At 35.7% G+C, this 12,992-nt stretch overlaps 2 protein-coding genes across 2 annotated transcripts; both read right to left on the bottom strand.

Annotated features, from left to right (window-relative positions):
• Window positions 1-495: 495 nt before the first annotated feature.
• LOC110926394 (short-chain dehydrogenase TIC 32, chloroplastic-like) lies at window positions 496-3,021 on the bottom strand. Its single transcript, XM_022170153.2, has 7 exons — window positions 2,780-3,021; window positions 1,811-2,042; window positions 1,641-1,720; window positions 1,378-1,531; window positions 1,051-1,211; window positions 871-917; window positions 496-792 (listed from the first exon to the last, which is right to left on the bottom strand). The coding sequence occupies exons 1-7, from the start codon at window positions 2,886-2,888 to the stop codon at window positions 628-630; spliced, it is 948 nt and encodes a 315-aa protein (XP_022025845.1). The 5' UTR covers window positions 2,889-3,021; the 3' UTR covers window positions 496-627.
• A 6,696-nt stretch (window positions 3,022-9,717) lies between these two features.
• Window positions 9,718-12,011, bottom strand: LOC110923014 (aquaporin PIP1-3). The gene is made up of 4 exons (XM_022167209.2): window positions 11,590-12,011; window positions 10,862-11,160; window positions 10,155-10,295; window positions 9,718-10,026 (listed from the first exon to the last, which is right to left on the bottom strand). Exons 1-4 carry the CDS (start codon window positions 11,915-11,917, stop codon window positions 9,931-9,933), a joined length of 864 nt encoding a protein of 287 aa, XP_022022901.1. The 5' UTR covers window positions 11,918-12,011; the 3' UTR covers window positions 9,718-9,930.
• Window positions 12,012-12,992: the final 981 nt, after the last annotated feature.

Below are 12,992 nucleotides of genomic sequence, written 5' to 3'. Positions count from 1 at the left end.
CGTTGACTTCCAATGCCTTTGTGTGAAATTGAGCAAAGATGAGATTTTTCCGCATCTTGGCGGGGCGATCGAGATGGTTATGTGATTGACTGCCTTCACGTGGCAATGTGCAACCTTGTCGGATTTTTCCTGTTGCTTACATATCCGAGCCTCATAACCGTTTTATTCCAATTTCTAGACTGTTTACATAGTTTTGAAGTTTTTCTATGGATGTTTTTTAGTTGTACTCCAGAAAAATTCTTGAAATAAATTCTTGTCACTGATTAATTAAATAACATTTAACCGTTTAAAAATAAAATTATGGACTTGAACTATTTATAAGCATTCAAGTTGGAAAACATTACGCTTTCATGTGTTTTATCTTGTTTAGTTAACCTTTTAAACTTTGAAATTCGGTCTACTTGATATTTTTTTTTCACCTGATGAATTAAGATATCTTATAATACATCGTAGAAGATAAATAAATAGACAAGATTAAGTAATCACATGTGAATATAATTTGTAAACTTTCTCACTTTCATTTATAAAAAAAAAGGCACCATATAATTCTTACAACAATTGTCATTACTATAAAAACATATATTATTATTTTGTTACATAAAGGAAAATAGTCCATGAGCAGATGGATCACTTGGCTTGGGTCAACTTCTCACTGAAATCCCACAGTTTCTTTGCTAGTTCTGGATCTTGTGCATATTTGCTTGCTTTCTTCAAGTTGCTATCCGCAAAATACTCCCCACTAACGCCCTTAAGTTGTGGGTGCATTGCTACATAGCATGTTGTTGCAGCTCCCTAAATAACCATCAATACGATTAGCTTCGAATCATCTTTACACAAACAAGAAAATATATATATAGAGAATTATCGAACCTGTGGGATGTTCTTTAAGAAACTCTGAACCACTTTAAAAAATATAGCTGTCCAACACAAGTTTAAGATCGTAAGTACGTAAAGAAAAAAGATGATCAATTACATGTCAAAACAGTTTTGTTCATAAAATCTTTGGTCTCTAAGTAAAATGAAAATGGAAGAAAAAGGATCAAGACGTACCAAAGATGCCATTGTGGCGTAGTAGATTCGTATTAATAACTCCAGGATGCAATGAATTGGCAGTTATATTGACTCCCTCTTCCTGCAAACGCCGAGTGAGCTCCTTTGCATGTAATGCATTAGCAAGCTTTGATTGCCCATAAGCATACATCGCGTTATAACTGAAAATCAAACCACATATAATTAGGTGGATGAAATGTTAAACCTGTGCATGACCCATATATTTATTCATGTTAAATGGCCAAAAATAGTGCTTATTGGGTTGGTGGGCCGGCCTATCACTCAAATGTGTGTATATATTTCATGGAATAGATCTAATATTTTTACCTCTTCTCGTCATTGATTTTATCGAACATAATTCCTTCTTTGTATGTCGTTTGATGAAGCTCGGAGGAAAGTATAACAATCCTTCCCTCTTTCCCACTTTCTCTTGCGGTCTTTTTCATCGTATCCAATAACAAGTTTGTCAAAAGAAAGTTACCTAAATATGAGACAAATATTCTATATTATATAATAATTTACATCGAGATAGTTGGTAAACGGGTAACAAGATGCGCTGCTACCCCTTTTTGAATAGCAAAATTACATACCAAGATGGTTGGTTGCAAACTGCAATTCTATGTTGTCTTTGCTGAGAGTGAAAGGAGGACTCATAATCCCTGCATTCAGACTTTTGAGACCAAACCCAAATCATATTAGTTAGCTAGCCTTCTTAAAAAAAGTGTTTTAAGGGTTAAATTAAAATACAGATTTGTCTTACATCAAGATGTTTAATGGAAGTCCTTTGGAACAATATTGCGATGCAAATTTTCTAACAGATTCCTGTGAGCTAACATCTAACTCCATCACGTCAAGTTTTGCATTGGGGACTTCTTCAGCAATGCTTTCTTTTGCTTTTTCACCAGCTGCAATATTTCTAACCGGCATAACGACATGGACTCCCCGTAAAGCAAGCACGCGCGCAGTTTCTAAACCGATACCACTTGTAGCTCCTGAAAGTCGCATATGGTTTAGAATGTTCAACTGTATCATAGCATATAATATAGATCTAATTATATTGTTGGTCTCCTCGTACCTAAAAAGATATTTATGTTACGCTATGTGTTGTGAGTTAACTAAAAATCGCGACTAGTCGGTGGTTAATTGCTAGTCGGCGAGTAACTGAGTAATTTTTCGTTAATCAGTTCATTAATCGCTAGTCAGGCCTAGTCGGACCTAGTCGGCCAGCCAAAAGTCGGCGTTTCCGGCCAGATTCCGGCAAAAAAACCTGTATAATCCTGCCAAAACCTCTAAATTCCGACCAGTTTCCAACCAAACCATGTGAATTCGAACAATTAATCTTGTATACCTAAAAAATGAGTTGAGTAAGACTTAAAAACTAACTACTTGAAATATTTTCCTATAAAAATTTGTATATGTATAGATAAAACTGAAAATTACATATAAAAAACCCGATCTGATTAATCCCGAGGAGTCGCTAGTCCCACCTTACCGGCTGACTAGCGGCTAACGAGTTCTCCAACCTTGAGCAGAACACAATCCATCGACAGTTGACTTGTTTTCCCATCGAATGATTAAGATCTGATCATGAACAATCAATGGCTGAAAGCACTCAGATTTAAATTTTGACCGCCAGTGAAGCAACGCCATCGATCAGAAACAAACAGTCGAACAGATACACAACACACACAAACAGACAGACAGATGCAATAGAAGGAAGTAAGATTACCGGTAACAATGGCAGTAAGACCAGTTCCATCGATCCCTTTAGTAACATCTTCGGCTGTAGAAGATGCAGCAAATCCAGATTTTCCGGTGAAGATCGAAATCCAAGGCATGTTTTCGTTTGGACTGAATATAAGAACTTGTATGCTTTATTTGTAGAGAATAAGATTTAGTTTGTGAATGATGAAGTTGGATATTACTACAACTGTATATATAGACTAGTTTCAACACAAATGAAGAGTTTCAGTCGGTGGTCTTTACAGATTAAACAAATAATATCTAGAAGAATCAACTTTATTGTTCAGGTCCTTTAACTTTTCACATGTTACTAATTTCATCTCGCAAACTTCTTAACACGCTTATAAACAGGGTCGGACCTAGGTAGAGCCCTGGGTGAGTGAGCGGGCGCACCACTTGAAAAAATAATTAGTGTATTTTATAGAGCAAAATCCCGATCGCAACCATTGAAAATTTGGTTAAACACCTCGTTCGCACCCTTTGAAAATATTTTCTGGGTCCGTCACTATTTATAATCTTAGAAGTAAACAACAATATCCAAATTAGCTATACAAGCCCGATCACCCGGGAAAACTTATTGGAGAAAGACCACCCATACCCTATGAATACAGATAGGTGACCAGGCCCACCTGTCATTCTAGGAAAAACCCACCGTTCGAAGGCCTACTAAGATAAAACCTTGGCCTGCTTGAAAATATTGTATCAAAAGAAACTCCGATAAGATACGACTCATTAGCACTAAACATTCAATTATTTATAGAATCATTCAACTAAATAATGATCGTAAAAATATAAGCTTTTTAATACAACTACACACACGTAACTTCAGTCGGTTAATGCAACATTTCACATAAATTGTCTAAAAGTTTATTTCTATAGAGATCACTTTTAGAAACATGTGAGGACATCATATAGTGATTGTTAAGGGGCTAAAGGTGTAACTTAATCGACATGGCACACGTCATTGATGAATGATGATGATTTAGCGTGCATTTATGCATATGGAAATATCATGTGCGGCTATGATGGTATGGTGTGCGGGTAGGACCTTCGTACAAGGTCTGTGATTTTGAGTGGTATGGAGATTTAAAAAAAAAATTCCGGTATATATATATGTTATTTTTTTAAATAGTAAACAAATACATACCAATTCCAATATAGTCCTATTTACAAATCATTTTTTATGGTTTAGAATTTGGATCACTTAGCATTGGGTTTACTGAGCTCAATACTAGTTTGATTTTTTTTAAATACTAATAAAACATTATGGGAGTGCACATTTTTTCGAGTTTGAACAGGGTACATGAATTCTTAAAGACGCCTTTGAGAAATATGAATACGATACTGCGCATGATAGCGAAGTCAACTTTGTATGAACACGACTCCAATTAAATTATTTTGTTGGGATTATTGTATTGTACCCATAGGATGCTTAATGGAAATAATATATTATACACAATTGGATGCAGGATGCTTAATGGAAATAATTTATTACACACAAACCACTAACCAGATATATTTTTATTTGGTGATTGAAAGCTTAAATCTTGTGTGAAATGTATATATTCATTAGATATATGTATTGGAAATTTGATTTATATGTTTCTGGCTTAAGTTGAAATATGATGACAAATAACATATATTTTAGTTGGTTTGTTATTTCTTTACATCCATGTGTCAAAATGTCTTTTATGAGCGTGAGGTACATAAGTTTATAAGTGTGTATATAATTTTATTCATGTACCGGTTTGTATCTTCATAATATTGACTTAAGTTTGATGGTGCGCTACATCACATAGCATACCATCATCAAAAGTCTTTTCAATGGCATGCTAAATCAACAACGAAGGTTGTTCGAATCACAAGAACAATCACTGGTTGCAATTGGTTTCTAATGTATGGACCAACTACTCATGTTAGTGGTGATATGTTTGACTTTATAAAGCACCATCCCTTGAGAGGCGGTTGCACTTTTGACTTCTCAGTAGTGAGCTCCATAATGTTCGAATTATGGCGATTTTCACCTACCATGTGATGAAAGCAAATAGTATGTCCGAAATACTGGTTTCAAGTTGCGTATTGGTGACATATTTTGATCGACACATACAAGCATTCAATTCAAAACCAGCAAAACCTCAAATTGCACTGGTAACCATGAAGACCATCATACCCCTGTCTCCATATGATAACCATTCACATAAGACACCTACATGCATCAATCAACATATATTTCTAACACTTTGCATATTGTCAACTTCATGTTGAACACGTTATTGATGCGGTTATGTCTAATTTTAGTTGAGAAAGTCTACATGTTCAAAGCGTGATATCTTAGTGACGATTGTTATAATGAAACATTAGCAACATACCTTGTTTAGTTATACACTTATACTATGGGTCTGTTTGGTATGGGGTAATGGAATGGACAATGGAATGGAATGGACGAGGTAATGGAATGGACGAGGGAATGCAATGGATCATTACCATTCCATGTCTTGTTTGGTTACCATGTGAATGGAATGAATTATTATTGTGTATTGTTCGGTAGGCAAGAAAAGTGGAGTAATAAAATTAGCGGTGAGTGGTGGTGGTGGTCGGTGGTAGTTATTGTGGGTGGTTATAGGTGGCGGTGGTGGTTGTCGGCGACGGCGATGGGTGGTGGTGTTGGCGGCGAGTGGCGGTGCGGCGGTGACGAGGAGTGGTGGTGGCGACAAGGTGGTCGTTGGTGGTGGGTGGCAGCAAAGGTGGCGGTTGGTGGCGTAGGCGGCGGTTGGTAGTGGCGGTGGTGGTGGTGGCGTCGACGATGGTGGTGGGCGGCAGTGGCGAGTGGCATTGGCGGTTGGTCGCAGCTGTGGGTGATAACGGCGGCGAGTGGGTGGCGGCGGCGGTGGTGGCGGCAGCGCTAGTGGCTGTCGGGGTGAGGTGGTGGCGGGTGGCGGCGATGGCGTCGGTGGTAGGTGGTGGTGGTGGTGGGTTGTGGCGAAGGTTGTGGTGTTGTTGATGAATGGTGAAAGAGGGGATGGAATGGAAAAAAAAAACATGGAGGGTGGAAGGAATGATTTTGAGGGAATGGAATGCCTTTTGAAATGGGTCATTCCATTCCATTGACCAACCAAACGCTCTTTTCTTCATTCCCTCGTAATCACTCATTCCATTCCACCTCTCATTCCTGCATACCAAACACTACCTATATATTTTCCCAATAGAGGGAAAATTTGACCATTTAGCCACACTCTCATTTTCTCTAAGTTTACAACAACACCACCACCACCAACAACAACATAATAGAAAGTATTTTATTATTATTATAATTCTTTTTTTAACTTGGAGCACTTGCAATATAGTCCCATCCTATTACCCATACCCAAATTATAAAGAAAATAATATAGTCCCATCCTATTACCCATACCCAAATTATAAAGAACATATCAAATTTTGTTTATTTTTACTCCTACACTGGAGTTTCAATCCTAAAAAACCTCATCCCACAAATTATATGGGAAATTAAAGTAAGCCCCCATATTTGCAGTATTGCAAAAATCGCGATTACTCGGTGATGAATCGCTGACTAGTCGTTAGTCGGCTTCCTACTGAGTAATTTTTCACTAATCAGTCAAAAAATCGCTAGTCGGTCAAAGCCGGTCCAAGCCGCCCTAGTCGGCCCAAGTCGCCCGAGTCGGCCCATTTGAAATCCTTACAAAACAGGCCCAAGATTACAACTTTAACTCATTTTCCTTATCCCTTGCCCTAATACGACGAAGAATTTAAGTCGGAGAAAAAGGATGAGATAGACAAGGAGATTGAATACGAGTCGGATAGTGTCGAAATCATTGAACACTACGGGGTGACGATTACATTTGAGCTATTTGTTAATGTTTGAATTTTAAGTACTGAGACTTATTATGTTATGACTTATATGTAAGTTTAGTTTGTATTTTGAACTACTTTGACCTTTTTAAGTATTATATTGATATGGATGTGTGAGTATATATACATATTTATAAAAATAATAATATTTACATATAAAGTTCCAATCCGATTAATCCCTAGTAATCCCGAGTGGTCGCTAGCCCCAACCTCACCGGCCGACTAACAATTAGCGAGTTCTGCAATCTTGCATATTTGAGGGTTTCTTTCATCCTCTGTCCTATATAATGTATTATTTAATTGATTATGAATATATATATATAAGGAATCGGATGTGGGAGGTTTTTTTTATAAGAGAAACTAGGTTAAAACCCCGTGTATTACACGGGTTGAATAAATATAATTTTATATATTAAATAATAAAAATTATATCTTTATGAACCTTGTATATTGTACGGGTTAAATAAATGTAATTTTATATATCAAATAATAAAAAAGTTATATCTTTAAAAAACATGTGTATTACACAGATTAAATAAATGTAATTTTGTATACTAAAAACTAAAAACGCCGTATCTTTAGAAAAAACCGTGTATAATCGGGTTGAATAAATCTAACAAATAATAAAAAATTACATCCTTAAAAACCCCGTATATTACACGTGTTGAATAGATATAACAAAAGAGTTATATCTTTAAAATCCATGTGTATTACACAGATTAAATAAATGTATTTTTGTATATTAAATACTAAAAACGTCGTATCTTTAAAAAAACCCGTGTATAGTCGGATTGAAAAATCTACCAAATAATAAAAATTATATCCTAAATAAATGTAATTTTGTATATTAAATAATAAAAACGTCGTATCTTTAAAAAAAACTCGTGTATAGTCGGGTTGATAAAAATCTACCAAATAATAAAAAAATTATATCCTAAAAAACCTCACGTTTTACTGGAGTTGAATAAACATAATTTTGTATACTAAATAATAAAAAGTTATGTTTTTAAATAATTAGGAAAACATTTAATATTAATTTATTATTTGTATATTTAATATAAGATAAGTAGATAATAGAGGTATTTGTTTTAAAAATATATTAAATTAACAATTTAGATTTGAGGATAATATTTTATTAAAATATGATAACATTTAATATTAATTTATTATTTATTTATTTAGATAAATATAAATTTGATGATACCTTCAATGAATGACACGTGTCCAAAAGTTGGTTTCTTTTATTATAGTTAGATTAGATTAGATGATATATGGATACGTATAGAGGTGCACAAACTGGTTAATTTTAATAACCGGATCGGTTAACCGGTTATACCGGTTAATTTGACTTTTTGACTTCAACCGGTTAATGCTTTAACCGGTTATTACTTTAACCGGTTATTTTTTTAACTGGTCCGGTTAATTACTTTAACTGGTTCGGTTAATTAACCGGTTATTTTCGGTTATTAACCGGCTTTTTTGCCTTTTTTTTGAATTTTTCGGTTATTTTTTCGGTTAACCAGTCTATCGGTTAAAAAACCGGTTTAAAAAAACCGGTTTAAAAAAAACCGGTTAATAACCGGTTATTATACTAAACACTTATAACCGGTTACTAACCTACGGTTAAATAACCTATTGAACCGGTTATTCCTAAATCGGTTATTAACTGGTTACGGTTTCGGTTAATAACCGGCTACGGTTAATTAACCGGTTATTTTGTGCACCTCTAGATACGTATGTATTTTGTTTAAATTATATGGATAAGGACGAGCATGGCTGGTTCTAATTAAAAAAAAGGCGCTTTGGGCCTCCATCTATTGAAGGGCCCCCAAAAATTTTATATCTATACTATATAATAAAAGAAACCGTTTATAGCACACGTGTCGTATTTCTATACATTCTCATAATTATTTTCATATTTTTTTTTCTCTAAAATAGTTGATAACGTGATATACTTTAATTATTCATGAATTCAAATATTATTTATAGATATCATCCTTATGTAACTTCTAATGAAAAAATCAATTAATAAATGATTTCAAATAATTAATTAAATGATATTCCACTTTTGTAAGGCTAAAGGGTATGAGGGTAATGATTAGGACATGATTCGTCACTTAGAAACATAATTCGCCATAGTAACCATGGTCCTTCTTTCCATTTTTCAAGAAATCATTTCCTTTTTTCTTTAGAAAAAGATAAATTAAAATAAAGAGTAAATTACACAAAACGTCCTTTATGTTTTCTCAAATTCGCAGGTTCTAGCCTTAATGTTTAAAACTTGCTGAAAACAGCCTTTACATTTGCAACAAAGGATTATCGGTTGTCATGAACTCGGTCTACAAATCGGGAAAGAATTATCAAGAAAATGTCTGGTAAATACGACACGCATTCTCGGTTGTCAATTCTAGAAAACAAAATTCTTAGCATAATTTCAGCATCATATTCTGTAAGGTTAGAGTAATGGTTTTGGATGGTGGATTACAGGTGCGTGACATGACACTGACGTGGAGGGTCATGGTGGTCATGAGGGTCGTAATCACACCCTATAGCCTAATATACATGTTTTCAAAGAATGTTACGTATCACTCACTTATATTTAGTAACAAAGTGCTAATCCGCTTTGTGTATCAATCTCATAATAATTATAAGCAATCGTTCCAACAAAATATAACTATAAGCAACAAATTAACAATATTATATTTTTTAAAGTTATTTGCTTACGATAGTATTTATTTATTCAACCCGTGTGTTACACGGGGTTCTAACCTAGTGTTATATATAAAGTCCAACAATGAAAAATTGAGCAGCCTGATTTGAGTATTATAGAAAGGGGTGAGATTTAGGTTTAAACATTCAGGATTTTAGAAAGTCGGAATATACGAAACCAGAAACCCGAGCTGTTAACAAACATCAATCCTTGGGCCGAATGGTTTGGAATAGAACTCGAAACCTATGGTTGGCCTTTAATGGGCTCTACCTAGTCCAAGCTGTCTGGGCTTATCAAGGCCCAACTAGAAACATGCAAAACGTCCATACACCATAAAACGCATTAGAGAACTTAAATAAAAAAAATAAAAAAAAACATTCTCAAACATTGTCCATAATTATAACTTAGCATCAATCCAACACCAACTCAAGGGTAGACAGACAGGTAATTTACACACATTCATCAATCAACATAAGGCTGGCTATAAAGAAACACTAAATCCACATTTGGCTAGAGAACAACAACAGCACAACCAATCAAACAAGTAGACAAGTTTATGCTTAAGATCTGCTCTTGAAAGGAATGGCCCTGATGACAATCTGGTGATACAAAGCAGCAAGTGCAGCTCCAACGAACGGTCCAACCCAGAAAATCCACTGCAAAAGTTACAAACCACCCTTTAGTTTTGTATACAGTTTGACCAAATCAATATGTAATCTTTCTTGACTAATATTTATTTGGACAGCAGCATTTATTATAAAAGGTCAAAGGGAGGAGGACTCACATGGTCATCCCAAGCGTGGTCCTTGTTGTAGATGATTGCAGCTCCAAGACTTCTCGCGGGGTTGATACCAGTTCCGGTGATCGGGATAGTGGCCAAGTGGACCAAGAAAACCGCGAACCCAATTGGCAAAGGAGCCAAAATCTGCATATTTCATTTCAAAAGTAAAGTCAACTAAACATGGTCAAACAAAAGTCAAACTGAATGTACAACTATTAACTTTTACAGCATGAGATAAACATAAACTAGTAGTACCATGACCCATTTGGCCCACTAGAAAGTAGAAAGTGTGTACTAGTATTGAAAATGTACTAATTCTACAGAAAGTATAACTTACAAAGCATGGGGTCAAGTGTTCAAAATGTTATGCCTAAGGAATTAGAAATATTAGCTCTGGAAAAAGAAAGCTGTTTAATTATTTATCACACTTTATATTACTTAAATGCCCTTGTCACCTGTAACTATTACTACACCAATCATAAATTGACACACAAAAAGCACTATCCAAACACATGGAATCAAATCATTTTCACATGGGTATGCACAGACAAAAGAAGAGATAAGAGACATCTAACCTACTACCTACTCTTCCATATATATCCACTTTCTCATTTTCTACTCTTCTTTTATTATTATTCAGGGCTTAAATATAATTAATAAATTTTTATACCAATAATTAGAAGACAAGAGAAGAGAAAGGGTGCACATACAGGGACATGCGAGTCTCTTGCACTTCTTTTGGCATCAGTGGCAGAGAAAACAGTGTAGACAAGAACAAAGGTGCCAACAATCTCAGCACCAAGACCATCACCCTTGGTGTAACCATGGGCTACAACATTGGCTCCACCACCCAAAGTGGTGTACTCGTGTTTACCCTGGAACCCTTTGACCACACCTGCACCACAGATGGCTCCAAGACACTGCATCACCATGTAGAACACTGCCCTCGTTAAAGACAGTTTCCTAGCTAGCAACAAACCAAACGTCACAGCTGGGTTGATGTGTCCTCCTGTTTTACAACATACATATGCTTAGAACAAAAAATATAATAAAAGATAAAACATTTATGTAAAATAATTGGTTAAATATCATGAAAACTACAAAAATACACTTGGTGAGAGTGCTTTTCTACCTTAAAATTAATGTTTATTACTCACTATTGAGACTTTAGTTTAAAAACTGAAAAGGGTAGGCAATTTTGTTTTTGAAATTAATAATATATATCATGAGTAAGTAAAGCTTCCTAGGTGTAAAGAAGTAAAATACATCCTAGATGAACAAGATCTGTACAAAAAAAATTAACATAGATCTAGAGTAACTAAACACTAAAAGTAACAAAATAGGTGTGTGTGTCAAATATAAAACTGAAAATTAAGTAGTAAATTAGTTAACAGAAAAGTAAAAAGAGATGGTTTTGGAAGATAGAATATATATATACCTGAGATACCAGCAGTGCAGTAGACAAGAGCAAAGATCATACCACCAAAAGCCCAAGCAATCCCTTGAATACCAACAGTACCACACTTTGTAGGAGATTTGACGACACCCATGACGGTCAAGACAGAGATGTACAAGAACAAGAAAGTGGCTATGAACTCTGCAATCCCGGCTCGGTAAAAAGACCATGAGGAGAGCTCACCTGGCTCGAAGAGGGGTGCGGGTGGTGGCTCCTTGTAGTCTTTGTCTGTTTGAGCCGAGGTCCCGATGGGTTGCCTCTCTGAGAACTTGTTGGCTCCTAGCTTAACATCTTCTTCCTTACCTTCCATTTTTCTTTCACAATTGGAGTTTGTGAGGATAGGCTTTGGCTTTGCCTTTGTTGGGTTTTATAATGGAAAAGTCATCATTTAACTCAAAAACTTTAATGTCTAAATTCTATTTACTTTAAGGGGGTACGGGGTGCCTTCGGGCAACCCCTTCGGTGAGTCGAAATCCCGATCGGGATTGTGCCGCCAACAAAGGCGGTGAAGAGAGAGAGGGTGGAAAACGGTGATGAGGTGCCGAAGGAGAGAGGGGAAAGGTGGTGGGGCCAGCCCACTTTCAACCAATCAATGCTTTCCCTTTTTTTTTTTTTTTTTTTTTTTTTAAAAAAACCCAATTCACCTAATAGGGGAGTGGCGCCATCAAATGGGGGTGTTAGGGGAGTTTAAGAGGGGAGTTGACGTGGCACACGGGGATTGGTTTGGCGTAAGAGAGGGCACTCACCTATTAGGTGTGCACCCCCTTCACCCTAATGATTGTCTTTTGAGTAGTACCCATTTTGCTAATATTACACTCCTGTCTCCCAAAATCATAAATCTGTGTCGGATCTAGAAAATCCGTATAGGGGTAACGTTTCAATAACAAGAGATAACTGAAAAAACGTCAAATTTTTCTAAAATTTACACTAGCGTCGAAGCGTCACCGGAAAGTCAAGAGGCAACAGAAGTTACCTCTTCTATCACTCTAGGTCCACTCCTATCTATGTATATATAGAAAGAGATTAAGGAGAGAGATGTGAATATTAACTTCCTAATTTTTTTTTTTCAAATACACACATATAAGATGTGAATTACATATGCAAGGTGGATCATATACAAATAATTTTACATATACAAGGTTGATCATGTACAAATAAGTTTTAGAATGCGAATTGGTGCGAAGCAGTTAATCGTCGCTACAAGATAGTGTGGCTACACTATTTATAAATATTTACCACAATATGTCACCGTGTACTTTATTTGCTTCAGTTTGTACACTGCACATAAGAAAACTTTTTGAGAAAATTACCAGCATAGCCGTTTGAACAAGCCAATTTCGAAAATGGCCATTTGACCGGGCATAATGCACCCTCCCATGAAAGTG

The sequence above is a fragment of the Helianthus annuus genome, chromosome 17 (genome assembly GCF_002127325.2).
Source record: "Helianthus annuus cultivar XRQ/B chromosome 17, HanXRQr2.0-SUNRISE, whole genome shotgun sequence".
Classification (NCBI taxonomy): Eukaryota; Viridiplantae; Streptophyta; class Magnoliopsida; order Asterales; family Asteraceae; genus Helianthus; species Helianthus annuus.
This window is presented reverse-complemented; position numbering and strand designations above follow the sequence as displayed.